The 15,393-nt window shown below is 57.5% G+C and overlaps 1 protein-coding gene across 1 annotated transcript in view; it reads right to left on the reverse strand.

Moving 5' to 3' along the window:
- Positions 1–15,393, reverse strand: part of PHACTR3 (phosphatase and actin regulator 3) — a 111,453-nt gene that overhangs the window by 84,929 nt on the left and 11,131 nt on the right. Inside the window, exons 2-5 of the mRNA XM_047770540.1 lie at positions 11,648–11,736; positions 11,397–11,558; positions 7,524–7,601; positions 1,549–1,731 (exon numbers count right to left, since the gene is read on the reverse strand). Coding sequence (XP_047626496.1) covers positions 1,549–1,731; positions 7,524–7,601; positions 11,397–11,558; positions 11,648–11,736 — 512 coding nt within the window. The remainder of the gene's footprint in view (positions 1–1,548; positions 1,732–7,523; positions 7,602–11,396; positions 11,559–11,647; positions 11,737–15,393) is intronic.

Genomic DNA, 15,393 nt, shown 5'->3' on the forward strand with positions numbered 1-15,393 from the left:
GTGCAATTCCTGGTCCAGGGATCAGACCTGAGCTGTAGTTGCGACCTATGCTGCAGCTACGGCAATGATGGATCCTTTAACCTGCCATGCTGGGCCGGGGACCAAACCTGCGTCCTGGCGCTGCACAGACACTGCCAATCCCGTGGTGCCACAGCGGGAGCTCCAATACAAATGTGTGATCTCAAAAAGCCAAGCCTGGACCCAAGAATCCATCCCCACCCAAGTTGGCGGACAGAGAGCACCTTGGCTGCTAGAACCACAGGTGGGCGGCAAGAACCCGCCAACCACTGCCCTCAAGTCAGATGACACAGCCCACGGGGACACAGGCGTGCCGAGTAGACCTCTGCGGGAAAGGCCAGGACTGTCCCAAGAAATACAGCTCTTGGATCCCAAACTCCTATCACGTCTCCAAGCTGGGGTGAGGCTGAGCCACCCCTAGAGAGAGCAGAGCACAGCTCTTGGCAGGTGTCTGCTAAGCCAGAGAGTGCCGTGGATGGGGCAGCGGGGGAAGCATAGGAGGGAGTCTCGTCTGGAGAAGCAGCGGCCAAGCACAGCTGTCCCTGTCCCCAGCTCTGAAGCCAGAGAGCTGGCCCCAGAGGCCCTGGCTCCCCAGCTCCATGCTGTGGGGACCCAGTTCACGTCTCAGCCCCCATGCTGGGTATATTTATAGCCAGGGTTCCTGCTGGACCACAAGGTCTCCCGGGGGATTTCTGTGGAAGCTAACAGGTCAGAGGGCACACAGGTGGGTGTTTCAAAGCACCCGCAGGTAGGTTTCCGTGGTGGGGCCACAGTTAGTTCCCACCATCCCTCTCTCCTTCTCTCGCCTCCTGCTTCACTGCGGCGACTGTCTGTTCAATTCAACTCCACTAGAACCACCACCTCGGCCTCCACCGCCCTCACCAAGAATCATTCAACGCAGCAGACACCACCCGGGGCTTCTCACACCCTGCAGATAACCCCAGACAGGCCATTCTTCCCCCATTTGCCAGAGGGAGGAATGAGGCTTCGGGCATGTGCCAGGCACACCTGGCAGAGAAGGTGAGGAGTAGGCTGGCCGCGCCACCACCAGCACTGCCAGCCCCAGGGTGGCCCAGGGAGACAGGCTGCCCTCTGGAGGGGCAGCCATCCCCTAGGGAGTCAGGCCACCGGGGAGGTCCCCTGCCTCCATCCTGCCCTGTGGCCTTGGGGTAGCAAAGATGCCCCCACTGGACAGGGCCCCTCTAGAGAGCATTTCCTTGGTCAGAAGTCCCAAGAGAACAAGCAAAGACATCCTGGGAGGAAGGTTGGTGGTAAGTCACCTGTGCCCATCTGTTAGCACCCCTGTCCACAGCCCTGCCCGACTTGGGAAGATGCTGAGGGAGAACGCCCAGCAAACCTTGAAACTCAGCCATACAGTGGAGCGCGGCAGGGCTCGGAACCAGGGGTGTGGCTGCACCTCTGGGGACAGTCTTCTGCCAGAGCTGCTGCCCAGCCTGGACCAGGGACCCCAGTCGCCACCCAGGCCAATGCCATCCTGGGAACAGCTCAACTCCAGGAGCCAGCCAGTACCTGCATCATCCGAATGGGTTTCCGAGGACAGCGGTTCATCCGGGGAAGCCTGGTCTGTCCCAGCGGCTGAAGGGCTTCCCGGCTGGGCTTCCTCTGAAGTCAGGGGCTCCTGCCTGGGCGTGGAAGGTTCGCTCTGTGCAGCTCGGGTACCTCCATCAGGGCTGCCTGCTTTGCTCTCAGCGTCTGCAAAGAAATCCAGCTGTCAGCCAGGCCAGACTCCCTCCTTCCTGCTTTTCATTCACACAAAGTGACTTCCTGGCCAGGACACCACCCCAGGCCCGGTGTGGTAGACCTTTTGCTCCTATACACCCTGAGAACCCCTCCCCACCACCTTTCTAAGGCGGCACATGGAAGTTCCCAGGCTGGGGGTCGAATTAGAGCCGCAGCTGCCAGCCTACACCACAGCAACGCGGGATCCGAGCCACAGCTGCCAACCTACACCACAGCTCACGGCAATGCGGGATCCTACCCACATCCTCACAGACACTATGTCCGGTTCTTAACCCACGGAGCCACAACGGGAACGCCCGATTTTTCAGTTTTATAAAATCCTTGAAGGTCAAAACCTCTTCTTAGCTCAAAGGGCTCTACAAAAACAGGTCCTGGGCCCGATTTGACCAGCAGCCCACCAGTCCTGACCCAGGAAAAGACTGAGACACAAGTCAAGAGAATTCACCCAGTGAACCCGATCAGAGGCCACCACGCTCAGCAATTTCTTGGCCCTTTCTCACAACTAGCTTACCCATCCTGACACACAGCTGTGACCGTCTGTGCCACTGGCTCACACGGCCTTTCGTGGCTGGGGTGACAGCCAGCACCCATGCATGGCCGGAGACAGCGCACGGCGCTGTCCCAGCTGAGTGGACAGCTCCCCACGGCCTTAGGAGAGACTGCTACCCGCCCTTTACAGGCGGGGACACCAGGTCTTAGAAGGGGCAGGTCATTTGCTGCTGGTGATTACTAATAATGATGTCAGAACTTATAACGGTGTCTCCATCCTCCCCCTCCATCAAATGATCAGAACACTGAGCCTGAAAGGCAGGAAGGTCCCCAGCCTCCTCCCCCTGCGCCCGCCCGCTCCCTGCCCCAGGCTTGGCAAAACACCCAGGGTTTCCGGATTCCTCCACCCGCTTCCCACCTTAGTGGACTCGCTGGACTTTCCTGGGCTGCGGCTCATAATCACCTTCAATGAAAACTTACGGTTCCCAAAATAGCCCCGTGGCAGGGTCGTTGCTAAGCAACGCTGGCCGGGCGGGGGAGCTGTGGGCAGCTGGTCCCCTGCGCCTCTCACAGACGGTCGGCCCTCCCTCCAGGCCCTTCTCCCCCGAGGGCGGCAGGGGGCACACAAGCCAGATGCCAGGGCTATACCCAGAGCAGCCAATGGTGAGAGGGAAGGGGACGTGCCCCAGACACGCACACACATGCGTGCACATGCACTGTGCAAACACACACATGCACGTACAAGCATGCACGTAGACACACATACAGACACACACGCTGCTCCCAGCGTTTCTGCCACACAGAAACCAGACTGACACAATTTGTCACTGCCAGCTTCCCCAAGGAGAGAGATCTCAAGTCTCTCAGGTCACTGAACACAGCACCAAGGAAACAACTTCCTCTTGTGTCCAACGACGGAGAATGCAATTCCTTAAACCACTGAAGACTGTGCCAGCAAGATACACACAGAGGATGCGGGAAGTCCTTCAGGAGCACCCAGGGCATGTGGACAGAGAAACGGGCAAGCTTCTGTCCTCAAGCAGCCTGTCTGGGTCGGGGACGCTATGGAGGGGGTGGGACACCGGCCCTTGCCTGTCACAGATGTGTCGCCAGCCAGAGCAGTGAAGACGGAGTGAGGAGAAAGGTCAGCAGCTGCCCGTTCCCGGGCAGAGCTGGTCCCATCTCCCACCACACACAGGGTCCTTCCTGGGCCCGGCGGATGGCCGGACTCTCAGAAACCAGAGGAGAGGTCAGAGGAGTTCATAAAACACGTGTTCAGAGCATCACAAGATAACACACCCCCTGGAGAGGGGTGCCCGGGACGTGGGGCTCTCCCACAGGCTCCGTCCAGGGCTGGCTCCTGACTGCATTGTGGGCAAACTCCAGGGGACTGACTCCAGGGCGTGTCTGTGTGCACACCTGTGCTGGGCAGAGGCCCTTCCCAGGTGTGTCCTGGCCAAGGAAGTTCAAGTGTGAGGTCCTGGGGCTGTGGAGGACTCCGGGCAGCTCTGGGAGGGTCCGGGGCCCTGGCCCGTGGGGGCTGCTCTGAGCCCCTAGGTTATCGGTCACAGCTGGAGGCTCACTCAGCCGCCAGGGGCTTCACTGGGTGTGAAGTACACGCTCAGCGGGGACGGAGGGCGGCCGGCCACAGGGGGGCGCTCCTGACCACAAAGATGTCCAGCCCAGGTGGGCGATTTCTGAATCCAAACCAAGGACCAACTCCCAAGGCCACGGATTGCTACCCACCCAGCAGGAACCCTGCGGTCCCAACACCAGGACAAATGAGGGACAGGACGGACCTAGGGCTTTGACTTCACCCCCAGAGAGAAAAGGCATTTTCTGAGCAAATGCAGGAAGGAAACAACCCTGCGAGGAGGTATTTACCCCAGGAGCCTGTGGTTAAACATTTCACAACTTCTCTTATCGCTGTCTGCCTGCCTGTTGGAGGGAATACACGCAGTAAAGCCCCCTGGGGTCCACGTGGGTGGTGAGCCCACCTCCCTGCCCCCTCTCCCTCCCCAGGGCCCTTCCCAGGGGCAATCCCTGCTGCCCTGCTTCTAACACCTCCCACCCCCACTGCAGCGATGCCCTGGGCAGGCACACTGCCCACGCGCCCTGTGGCTGTCCTGGGCCCCCACGGCCCCAGAGGAGGCTTTGTCACCCAGCCGCTTCCTTCCTGGGGAGTCTAGTTTTCCTGGCTCTGTCCACCTTGCAGGGAGAGGCAGGGATGCACGCGGGCTGCTCCCACCCCCCAGCTCACCAGCTCCCTCTGCTTCTCAACCTCCGTGGCACCAAAGTTGGAAGCAGCTGGGGAGGCTTATAAAGTACGATGCCTGGGCCCCACCCCCAGCGCCTTTGACGCAAGAGCTGCCCAGGTGATCCTGATGCTGGCAAGTTCTGAGACAAGCCTATTGGCTCCTCCTGCCTTCAGACCCACACCAGCCTCACCACCCTCCCCCACCCGACCCGAGGCCCTGACCAGGTCGGGGCCCCAACTCCTGTTTTGCAGGTGCCTCTCCTGCACCACACTGATCTCAGCTGTGGTTTTGCATTTGTTTGTAGGATGTTTAAGGCTTATTCCTCACCGGACTATGAGTCCTGGGAGAAAAGTATTTGCTCACCGCATCCTTAGCAGCTAACACAGACCCTGGCCCATAGCATGTGCTCAATAAAATTGGGGGAGAACCATTAATGAGCGTGCTGTCCGTTCCTGAGCAAAGAGACTGGTTCAGGCCCCTCGAGCTCCTGGTCCATAATCACTGAGCAAGAGAAAAATCATCTAACGTCGGGGTTGGCAACCTACACCCTGGCCTCATCCAGCCGCCACCTGTTTCCTAGAGCGTGGAGCTACGAAGGGGGTTTACCTCTTTCAATGGTGGGGAAAAAATCGAAAGGAAACTAATAACTGACGACACAGGAAAGTGATATGAAATTCAAATTTCAACGTCCCTAAATAAAGTGGTCCTGGAACCCAGCCACGCCCACTCCTTCAAGTAGTGTCTGTGGCAGTTTTTGCCTGATTACAGCACAGGACGGCCATCTAAGCCGAAAATACCCACTGTCTGGCTCTCTCCAAAAAAGGCTCGCTGACCCCCATCTAGCGCAAGACCGCAGGCGGGCTGGCATGAGACCTCCCACCAGCCTCACGGAAGCCAGGAGAGCCGGCCCCCGGCACCTCGGCCCCGCGCCCACCCCATCAACTTGACTGCTGGCTCGCTGCTCAGGCTGTCAGGCAACATTGTTTTGCCATGATGCGGAGATGAGGGAAGGCAAACTGCCCTTCTCCTGGAAGTTCTCCCCTTAAACGACTCACCAGCCTCCTTATCAAGGGAATCAAAGCCATGTCTTTAGTAACTCTTTCCTCAGCAAAATAATTTATTTATTTATTTATTTATTTATTTATTTATTGTCTTTTCAGGGCCGCACCCGTGGCATATGGAGGTTCCCAGGCTAGGGGTCGAATCAGAGCTGGAGCCACCGGGTATGCCACAGCCACAGCCACGCAGGATCTGAGCCGCGTCTGGGACCTACACCACAGCTCACGGCAACACGGGATCCTTAACCCACTGAGTGAGGTCAGGGATTGAACCTGCAACCTCGTGGTTCCTAGTCGGATTCATTGACCACTGAGCCACGACAGGAACGTCAATAATATTTTAAAAAAATAGATGATAGGAGTTCCCACTGTGGCTCGGTGGGTTAAGAACCTGACCAGCATCCATGAGGCCTTGCTCAGTGGGTTAAGGATCTGGAGCTGCCACACGCCGTGGCATAGGTTACAGATGTGGCTTGGATCTGGCATTGCTGTGGCTGTGGTGTTGGCCGGCAGCTGCAGCTCCGATTCGTCCCCTAGCCTGGGGACCTCTATGTGTTGCGGGTGAGGCTCTCAAATAAATAGATGATAAACAGGCCTTCACATTGCTTTGTCTCCCTCCTCCTTCCCCAAGATTTAAGGGAAAGTTTGTCGGCTAGGTATTCAAAAGGCCGCAGTTGGGAGTTTTCCTGTCCCGTCCAAATTAAAACAGTCCGATTTCCATCCCAGCCACGACATTCCTCCAAACCCAGAGTCAGGCCAGGACCTTGACCATCTGAAGGTCACAGGACTTGACACCAAGGTGGTGGTTTTTTTTTTACAGGCAAAGTTTGATTCATATCCTAAGCAATTTCCCACGTAGTTTTCCTCCGAAAACAGCATCAGCAGCTGACTTTCCCTTTGAAGCTAAAGGAGAGGGAGGACTTCGGAGGACCTGTGTTATAAATCTGGGGTCACTGACTCCAGGGGCTCCCTCCCCAGTTTCTGATACCTGGAAAATCACAAAGACACTAGTGATATTCGCAGGCTTAAGGGAGATGGGAATTCCGTTTATTCTCATGTCCTCAGGGACATGTGGCTCCGGGAGGCCAGCTTTCTTCAATCAGGAGCAAGTGCTTGGTTCAGCTCCCCGAGGACTTATAAGCAGTATGGAGGTTTTCTGATACCCGCTTCCCGTCCCCACGCTTCAGAGACTCAGAGAACTAGAAAGCAGGAAGGGTGAGCATCGGGACCCGAGCCCACGCCTCACACCGTCCCCAAGAGAGGGAGATGAGGGGACTCGAGAATTCTGAAAATTCGCTGCGCCAGCGATAAAACCTGGTGTTTCACAAAGATGCCGCCACAGGTGGCCACGTACTGCGGTGACTAAGGTCTCTGGACCAGAGCCCACACAGCCTCTGGGTCCTCCAGCTGCGCGACTAGGACAGCCACCTCCCAGACCCTCACGTCCCTCACCTGGAAACGGGGGGTAACACCACCCCCAGTCCCAAGGAGGCTGTGATGACGAAAGGGTGGAGGTGAGTAGAGCGCCCGCCCGGCTCAGCACCTGGCATATAATCTCATCACTGATGCTTAATAAACGGCAGCCCCGGGACTAGGGGATAATGGGGGACGAGTAACTCCCCCAAATCTACGATGAAAATATGAATACCAAAAAAACAAAGAGGCAGTGCTACCACTTCAGAGGAATCAGGACTCACCACCAGCTCCATCCACACCCAGCCTGGGAGTAGCTGAGCTTAGACTCACCAATGGTCCTCAGAGGCCTGGGGGCTGAACTCTGGGTCCTCACTTGGGGCGTTTCTCTAACCATGCAGGCCTCTTTCAGGTCCAGCTGCCACATCTGGACTCTTCCAACTTCCCCTCCCTGCCAGTGGGCTTCCTGGGCCCCCGTCAGACGCCCAGCCCTGCGCTCCGGCCCTCCTGCCCCGGCCCCACTCACCCTGCTCCATCATCTCCAGCAGCCCCTTCTTGATGAGGTCGTCCCGCCCCTGCCTGCCGGCCATCTTCTTCTCCAAGGCTGCAGGACACACAAACATCAGGTGAGTCACGGGCAGAGGTGCCGTGTGGCCCTGCCCGAGCCCCACCAATGCCACCTCCAGGTCAGGGAGAGGGCAGCAAGGTGGCAGGTGACCGCAGGTTAGGGGGCCACCGGGTGTGTGCGTGTGCGTGCGTGTGTGTGTGTGTGTGCGCGCGCGGCTCAGGTATCCCGAGCTCCCTCCCTGAACAATCTGCTGGGTACCAGCGGAAAGCAGGGCGGAAGGGGAGGATGGGTTAGGGTGATGGTTGCCATGACGCACCTGAAAGGGAGCCCCGTACGACGGCCTCCGCTGAGCCGCTTCCAGTGCCCATCTCATCCCCTGCAGAAGTCCCTTCATGTTCCAGCCCAGGACTGCGTCCTCTCTCTGTCCCCAATACCCCGGGATGCTCTTTTGTGGCTCTATTATTGTTCGTTAACTACATCCTGGCCACCCTTCCACCTGTCCACAGATCAGGCTTCTGCACAACTGTGGCACGGGAGGCTCCTCCCATGAACCCCACGTTCATGCTTTCCAAGAATTCCCCAGATAAACAGGATGGAGGCCAGGCCTCCACCCCCTCCACCGACCTCAACGTGCTGAGCCTTGTCAATTCCTCCTTCAGAATAGCCCTTTGGGCCCCAGCACCTCGCCCCCTGCCCCTGCCTCTCCCCTTCTGGGGCGGGCTCACTCCGTTTGACAAGCTCCTTCTTCTCCTAACCAACCATCTACCTCCAGTAGAATCCACTTTCCAAATATGAACCGTCATCCCTCAGATCCTCCCTTTAAAAGATGCAAAGTCCTGGCTACAAGCCTGGGTCACCAAGGGGCCTGGGTCAGGCACGCGTGGGAGCTCTCTGCCCGGCGCGGGTTGGGATGGGAAAAGAAGGAGTGGCCCGGCCGGTGGAGCTTAAAGTCTAGCGGCCGAGGACAAACAGGCAAGGGGACTGAAGTTATTTCACTTATTCAGAAACATTTACTGAGCACCTACTGTGTGCCAGCCTTGGGGAGGATGGTGCATGGAGCAGATGACAAACACCAACAAGCAGGCAAGTGGCCTCAAGCAGAAGGGCACGGGGCGGAGGTGGGGGTGGGGTGGGGAGGGCACCCCTGAGGGTGTTTACACTGCCATCTGAGGGGTGAATGGGAAAACCCAAACATCAGAGAGATGACATTTGGGGACAAAGGGGGCATAATTTCCTTTCTGAATCCAATTTCCAATCCAGTTTCCAGGCGCCAGAAGTGTGGATAAAACTGAGAAGTGGAACCCTGGCTTTGGGAGGTGTGCAAAGGGCTGCCATCTAGTCCGAAAGCAGAGGTGAGCAGAACGAGGGTGAAGGTCCTAGAACAGAGGGGCCGCGTCGTCCAGCCAGCACTGGGTGGCCCTCACAGGGGCCGGCTCCGATGCGGGACTTGGACTCACCCCAGTGACTTGGACACACCCCAGCGACCGGAAGAGGCAGGGGCCAGGGCTGCTGCCCGCATCTCAGGGACACTCCCCACCGCCCAGGCCACACCCCCAGAGCCAGCAGGGACCAGATGCCACGTCCCAGACTGCAGGCTTCTGAAAGCCATCTCTGTGGTATCGGCCAGTCCCCCCGCGCCCAAACCCCTGTCTGCATCTTTTTTTTTTTTTTTTGTCTTTTTGCCATTTCTTGGGCCGCTCCCATGGCATATGGAGGTTCCCAGGCTAAGGGTCGAATCGGAGCTGTAGCCACCGGCCTACACCAGAGCCACAACAATGCGGGATCCAAGCCGCGTCTGCAACCTACACCACAGCTCACGGTAACGCCAGATCCTTAACCCACTGAGCAAGGCCAGGGATCGAACCTGCAACCTCATGGTTCCTAGTCAGATGCGTTAACCACTGCACCACGACGGGGATTCCTGCATCATTTTTTTTTCTCTAAACCATCTTCTTATTGACTTCATCTCACCCTAGCCAAGGAAGCCTGTGAAATCCAGGATTTGATATGCTGAAATAAATAATATCCCACACTTGGAGGGGAGGGGAATGGTTTAGAATAAATAAATAAAACACAGCACCATTTCCAGTCTTCCAAATACTTGATAAGGAGCCTGAAGTTGGGGACCATGCCGGGATTAACCTGGTGACACTCACCCCCTGGCAGGGTCCCCAGCATCCCGATGAACTCACAGGGTGCTCCCCACAGCCCAGGGTCAAGGGGCCAGGGGCATAGGGTCCCGAGAGCATGCAGCTCCCCTTCCACTCCCATGGCCCAGAGCATATCGGGGTTCCCCAAAGTCACAGAGGTCATGCTGCCCCAGCCCCTGGAGCCTTTCACTGGTGCACAGGTGAGCCTTCCCCAACTCAGTGCGTCTGCATGGCTGTTCCTGCTGCTGCGATGCTTTTCCCCAGGGGGGCCAATTAAGGGTCAGCTCAGTGTCACCTTCTCACCTGGGTCCTCTCAGGCCATGCAACCCAAGGCAACACCCACCCTCACCCCGCCCCCCCCCCCCCAGCACCTGCTGACTCCTCCACAGCCTGCCAGGGGAGGGTCTATCTCACGAGCTCGTCCACGTGTTTGCTTGAGCCCCCACCTGGCAGAAAGCTCTGTGGGCGGGGCCTGGGCCCCCCACCTGCTCTGTGCCTGGCACGCAGGGGCTCACGAGATTCACTGAATAACAGTGCTTGTTCTGCTTTCATTCTTGACTTGGAGAATTTGTCAATCACCTTTTTGGGTAGTGAAACACGTGATTTCATAGAACATATTAAAAAGTGTGAGTGGAGGACCAGCTGCTGCTATGAGAAGCAGCCCCCATCCCCCGTCCCCACTGGCTTTGCCTCTGCCATCCTCTGCGCCCTGGCATCTGTGCCGCTTCAAGGCTGGGAAGGAAATAGGGACTCCGGGGACCGCCAGAGGCAACAGCCTGAGACGGGCGCTCACAGGACAGGTCCCCAAGGCCCAGGGCTCCCTCCACACGGCAGCCCGCTCACTAATTCTTTCCGGCCGTGGATATAGGCCTGGGGGAGCTAGGATGCTGTCTCCCGGGGTTGGCCTCTCAGGACACTGACCTCCTCTTCATCAAGGGCACCCTGTCCTTGGAGCTGGACCCAAACCCCAGCCTGACGACCCACTGCTGCTGGACCCTGGAGCGGCTGCCCATCGCAGAGCCCACTTCCTGTCCCTGGGGTGGGCAGGGCGCTGGCGAGAGGGGTGCTTCTCAGGCTTTGGATGGTTGGAATTGTGCTGTGTCGATTTTCACTCTCGTAGCCAGTTCAGGCACAGTTACCGCAGGCTCGGTGACTGGCTCGGCCTCATGGCCAGAGTTCCTGACATGGACCTCGAGGGGTAGAGGCAAGGGTACCACCTGTCATAACCCAACCCCCCAGAGAGCTGGGACTGGTGGGGTGGAAGGCTGCAGCTGGAGGTGAGTGAGAGAAGCTTCTGGATCCTTTAGGGGAGGGCATGGGGATGAGGGGGCCCCGGCAGGAGAAGCCGCAGGGTGCTGAGGCCAAACCGAGGGCCCTTGGCATCAGCCGGGGGTGGGGGGGGGGAGTGGTGGGACCTTCGAGGGAGGGTCCGGGTGCCGGGGTGCTGGGCGCTTTCTACTCTGCAGTCAGCGAGGGGAGGTTGTGACAAGCTGGGTCTCAGGCCTGGGGCCAGCACTGACCCGGATTCTGCGTGTCTAACGGGATCCAGGGTGACTCGTGCGCCCCTGACGGTCTGGGCGGGGAGTGGGCTCCAGGTGTGCCCGGTGCTGACCCGCCCCCACCAGGGACCCGCAGGTGACCCGCGGGAGGGCAAACAGCAGGCCCCGCCCCCGCTGCTCACCCGACGTCGTCTGCTTCAGTTTCTCATTTTTCTTTTTCCGCCACTTCCAGGGTTTGAAGATCCTGCCCAGGGTGGCCAGTTTGCTGCTCCTCCTCGCGGGTGGAGTTCGAGTCCCTGAGACCAGATACTCGGAGCGCGCCGGGGGGGTTTGTTCCGTCTCATCTGGAAGACGAAGCCCAGGGAGGGGTCAGTGCTACCGAGCCCACAGGGGGCCCTGGGGACCCGACGTGACTCCCCTGTCCTGGGGCCACCAGTGACCTTCCAAAGCCGGGGGCTCCGTGGGGCCAGGTCCAGCACACGCTCAGCTGCACGCCCGGTGGGTTCATCCACCTGCTGCTGCCTGGGAAGAAGGGCCGGGAGCCTGAGTCGCTTTCGAGCCAAGAAGCCCCACAGAGACCCAAGGACGCAGGAAGAGCCGAGCTGGAGCGAGCGAGGACCAGGCTGAAGCAGGCCCCCGGCCGGCAGGGGACTGGACCTGGGATGGCTGGTCACCGTCAGACCCCGCCCAATGCCCCGCCCAATGCCCCACGTGGTCTGACTTACAAAGGGTTGCATCTCTCAGCAGCTTAGGCCACTCAGCCCCTCGGACCCTCAGTTTCCACCTCAGTAAAATAATCACTCCACCTGACCCCTAGGGGTGAGCGGAAGAGTCTGTGTGACCATAGGCAAACATACAGAATACACAGTTTCTCGATAGTATGTTACAACCCCTGCGAAGTCATATCATCTGTTTTAAAATTGTAATCACAACATCGTAAATCAATGATAGTGTTTTGAAAATAAAATCCAAACTTTATTTTTAAATTTATTTTTAAAATAAACATAAATTTATTTAATATTTATTAAATAAAAATGTAATTAAAATTTTAACACTTTAAAAATAAAAATAAAACTTTTTTTGTTTTGTTTTTGTCTCTTTAGGGCCACACCCATGGCACATTCCCTGGCGAGGAGTCAAAGCAGAGCTGCAGCTGCCGGCCCACACCACAGCCACAGCCACACCAGATCCTTAACCCAATGAGCGAGGCCGGGGATTGAACCCGCATCCTCATGGATACTAGTCAGGTTCATTACTGCCGAGCCAAAATGGGAACACCTCAATAAAACTCTAAAAAATGAGAAAAACAAAGAACAACAAAAAACTGTATAGCCACACTAATTAACATGCCCCATCGGCAGGGGTACCTTTTGGTAGATATTTTCTTTTTTTCTTTTCTTTTCTTTTTTTTTTTTTGTCTTTTTGCCATTTCTTGGGCCACTCTCGAGGCATATGGGAGGTTCCCAGGCTAGGGGTCTAATCGGAGCTGTAGCCGCCAGCCTACGCCAGAGCCACAGCAACGCGGGATCCGAGCCGTGTCTGCAACCTACACCACAGCTCATGGCAACGCCGGATCCTTAACCCACTGAGCGAGGATGGGGATCAAACCCGCAACCTCATGGTTCCTAGTCGGATTCATTAACCACTGCGCCACGACAGGAACTCCCTGGTAGACATTTTCATTGCGCTAATTGATATTATATACATGATACAATAATTATTCTGGAATGAAAGTTAGTCACTGCTTGTTCTGGGCCAGTTACCACTGTGTTGTACCCTCACAGGAAATCTATGCGGTGGAGACAGTTATACCCATTTTACAGATGAGCACACTGAGGCTCAGAGCCATTCTGTCGGCTATCGGAGCTAGGAAATGCTGGCTCTGGGCAGCCTGACTCCCTCTCGCAGCCCTAAGCTGCTTCTAGGGTGATTATATGACTGTATCAGGCAGGGCAGGACATGAGGGAATGGGACACAGCACAGGCCGTCCCAGCCACCCAGGGTGTGCGGCCACCCTCTCCCAGTGGGTAAGAACTGCGCCTTGGGTACACCCAGGCTGGGTCTGCAGGGTCCACACAGCAAGCCCCTCCCCTGTGCAGACAGACAGCCCCGAGGAGTCTCGTGCAAGGACTTCTTACAGAGACAGCAGACCAGCGAGACTCCGAAGCCAGTGACACGCTCCATCTTGTGTTCAGCTGTGACCCCAGTGGCCAGCACCCAGTAGGAGCCAGGAAGTTTGGGCGAGGGACTCAGGGAGGGCCAAGGACCGGTCGCAGGTCCCCAGCTCCACACACCAGGCGTGCAGCCTGCAGACGGCCCTTCTCTCCCCAGAGACCGTTTACCCCATGTTATTATCCCCCTTCTTTCCTTCCTCCGCCCACGGGCGCCAGATGGGAGTGGGACTGCCAGTGCCACATGGCTGCCACATGGCCCCAGGAAGGCTGGCCATCCTGGAGGCAATTTTGGCACAAAGGGGAAAGAACTGGCCAGGTCCCCCCAAGCTTCCGGCTGGTCTGAAGATAAAGACGAAGATCCCCGGAGATGTGCACGGGGACAAGGCAGCTTTGTCACTGCTTGGTTCAGCCCTCATCTCGCGCCACAAAGGTTGGGTACAGAAACACGCCCACCAAGATAAAATGAGTGCCTGAGGAAGTCCAGAGGAAGGGGCGTCTGGACAGGACCACAGCCTCTGGGGTTAGAGACTCCACATGGCTACACGGGTGGCTCTGAGCTTCCTAGCAGCCAAAGCAAAAAGGAACAGTGCATAAAATAAACCACAAATCAGACTCCGAACCTCACTCCATCTGCCACTGCATCACTGTCACTTTAGTCCAGGCCGCCAGCATGGCCACACCAGATGCCCACACAAGCCTTCTAACTGGCGTCCCCATGACCCCCTACAAACGTAATCTGATCAGATCACTTCCTCCTGACTCCCCATGGCCTCCTTCCTCATTTTGGACAAAGGTCAATTAATGGCCAAGCCTGTACGGTCTCCGAGGTCTGCTCCCAACCCCTGCCCACCTCACCTCTGCCCCAGCCCCGGCTTCACTTTAGCACCATCATTTTGCATCAGTGTCTATGGCACGCCATGGAAACCAGTCTGGTGAGCTGCTGGGAACACAGGCGCTAGAACCAGGCATCCGGGCTCACACCCTGTCTCCCTTGCTCATCATGGGGGGCTCAAGTGTTGAGGCCACTTCCCTGCTCCCTGTGTCCTCACTTTTGCCACCGCTCTGCTGGGGGAATGGGGACAGGGGACCTCCCAAGTGCTTGTCTGAACGGATGGAAGGTGGACAGAAGGGACAGTGCGGCCCCCTCCTCATCACCCCTCCCCCTCTCGCACCATCACCACCGTCACCACTGTAATGTGCTGCCTCCCGCTGCCCCTGCCCCGCCGCTGCCCCCTAGTGGCTGGAGCAGGTCCTGCGTTTCCCCCCTCATTCTGCCGCCTGAGTCCTCACAACACAGACTGGGGCAGGGGCGGGGCAGTCCTGAACAGATCACCCGCTGTTCTCCCTTAGAGAATTCATCCATCCAGTCATTCATTCATTCAACAAAAACTTATTGATACCAGCCACGTGCTGGGAATCGCTCCAGCAGAATGTACAGAGGTGAACAGAAGAGAAAAATGCCTGCCCTTGTGGGGCTTCTAGTTGCCTGCAGGCGACAGACAATGGGTGAGAACAATCAGCCTGCACACCCCGGCGTTCTCTGCTGCCTTCCTCTCCTTATTTTTCTCATCACATCTATGGCCGGTGTTTGTACACACCTGCGTGCGTCCACACAGGACAGACGGACGGAACCCAACACCTGCTCAGGGAGTCTGGGGAACCCGGGGGGCTGACTGTAAAGAGAGGTTATGAAAAGCTGCTCTGAGAGGAGCTATTGGAGCAGAAGCCTGGATGACGGGGAGCCGGCGGTGTAGACAGGAGCTGGGGCAGGGACGAAGGTGCCAGTCAGAGGAAGAGTGGGGTCAAGGGCTGGGAGGAAGAATGCAGTGGATGAGGGGCCAGGGCCGTAGCTGGGGCTTGAACTTGATTCAACATTCAGCAGGGAGCCCCTGGGGCTCCTCAGCTCAAACGACCCGATTTGTTCATTTACCAAACATCCGAAGTGCGTGACCAGGAAGACCCCTAGTTCTGAGTGACTCCCCAGGGCCTGCTGTCAGGGGCCGTG

Source organism: Phacochoerus africanus, chromosome 3, assembly GCF_016906955.1.
Source record: "Phacochoerus africanus isolate WHEZ1 chromosome 3, ROS_Pafr_v1, whole genome shotgun sequence".
Classification (NCBI taxonomy): Eukaryota; Metazoa; Chordata; class Mammalia; order Artiodactyla; family Suidae; genus Phacochoerus; species Phacochoerus africanus.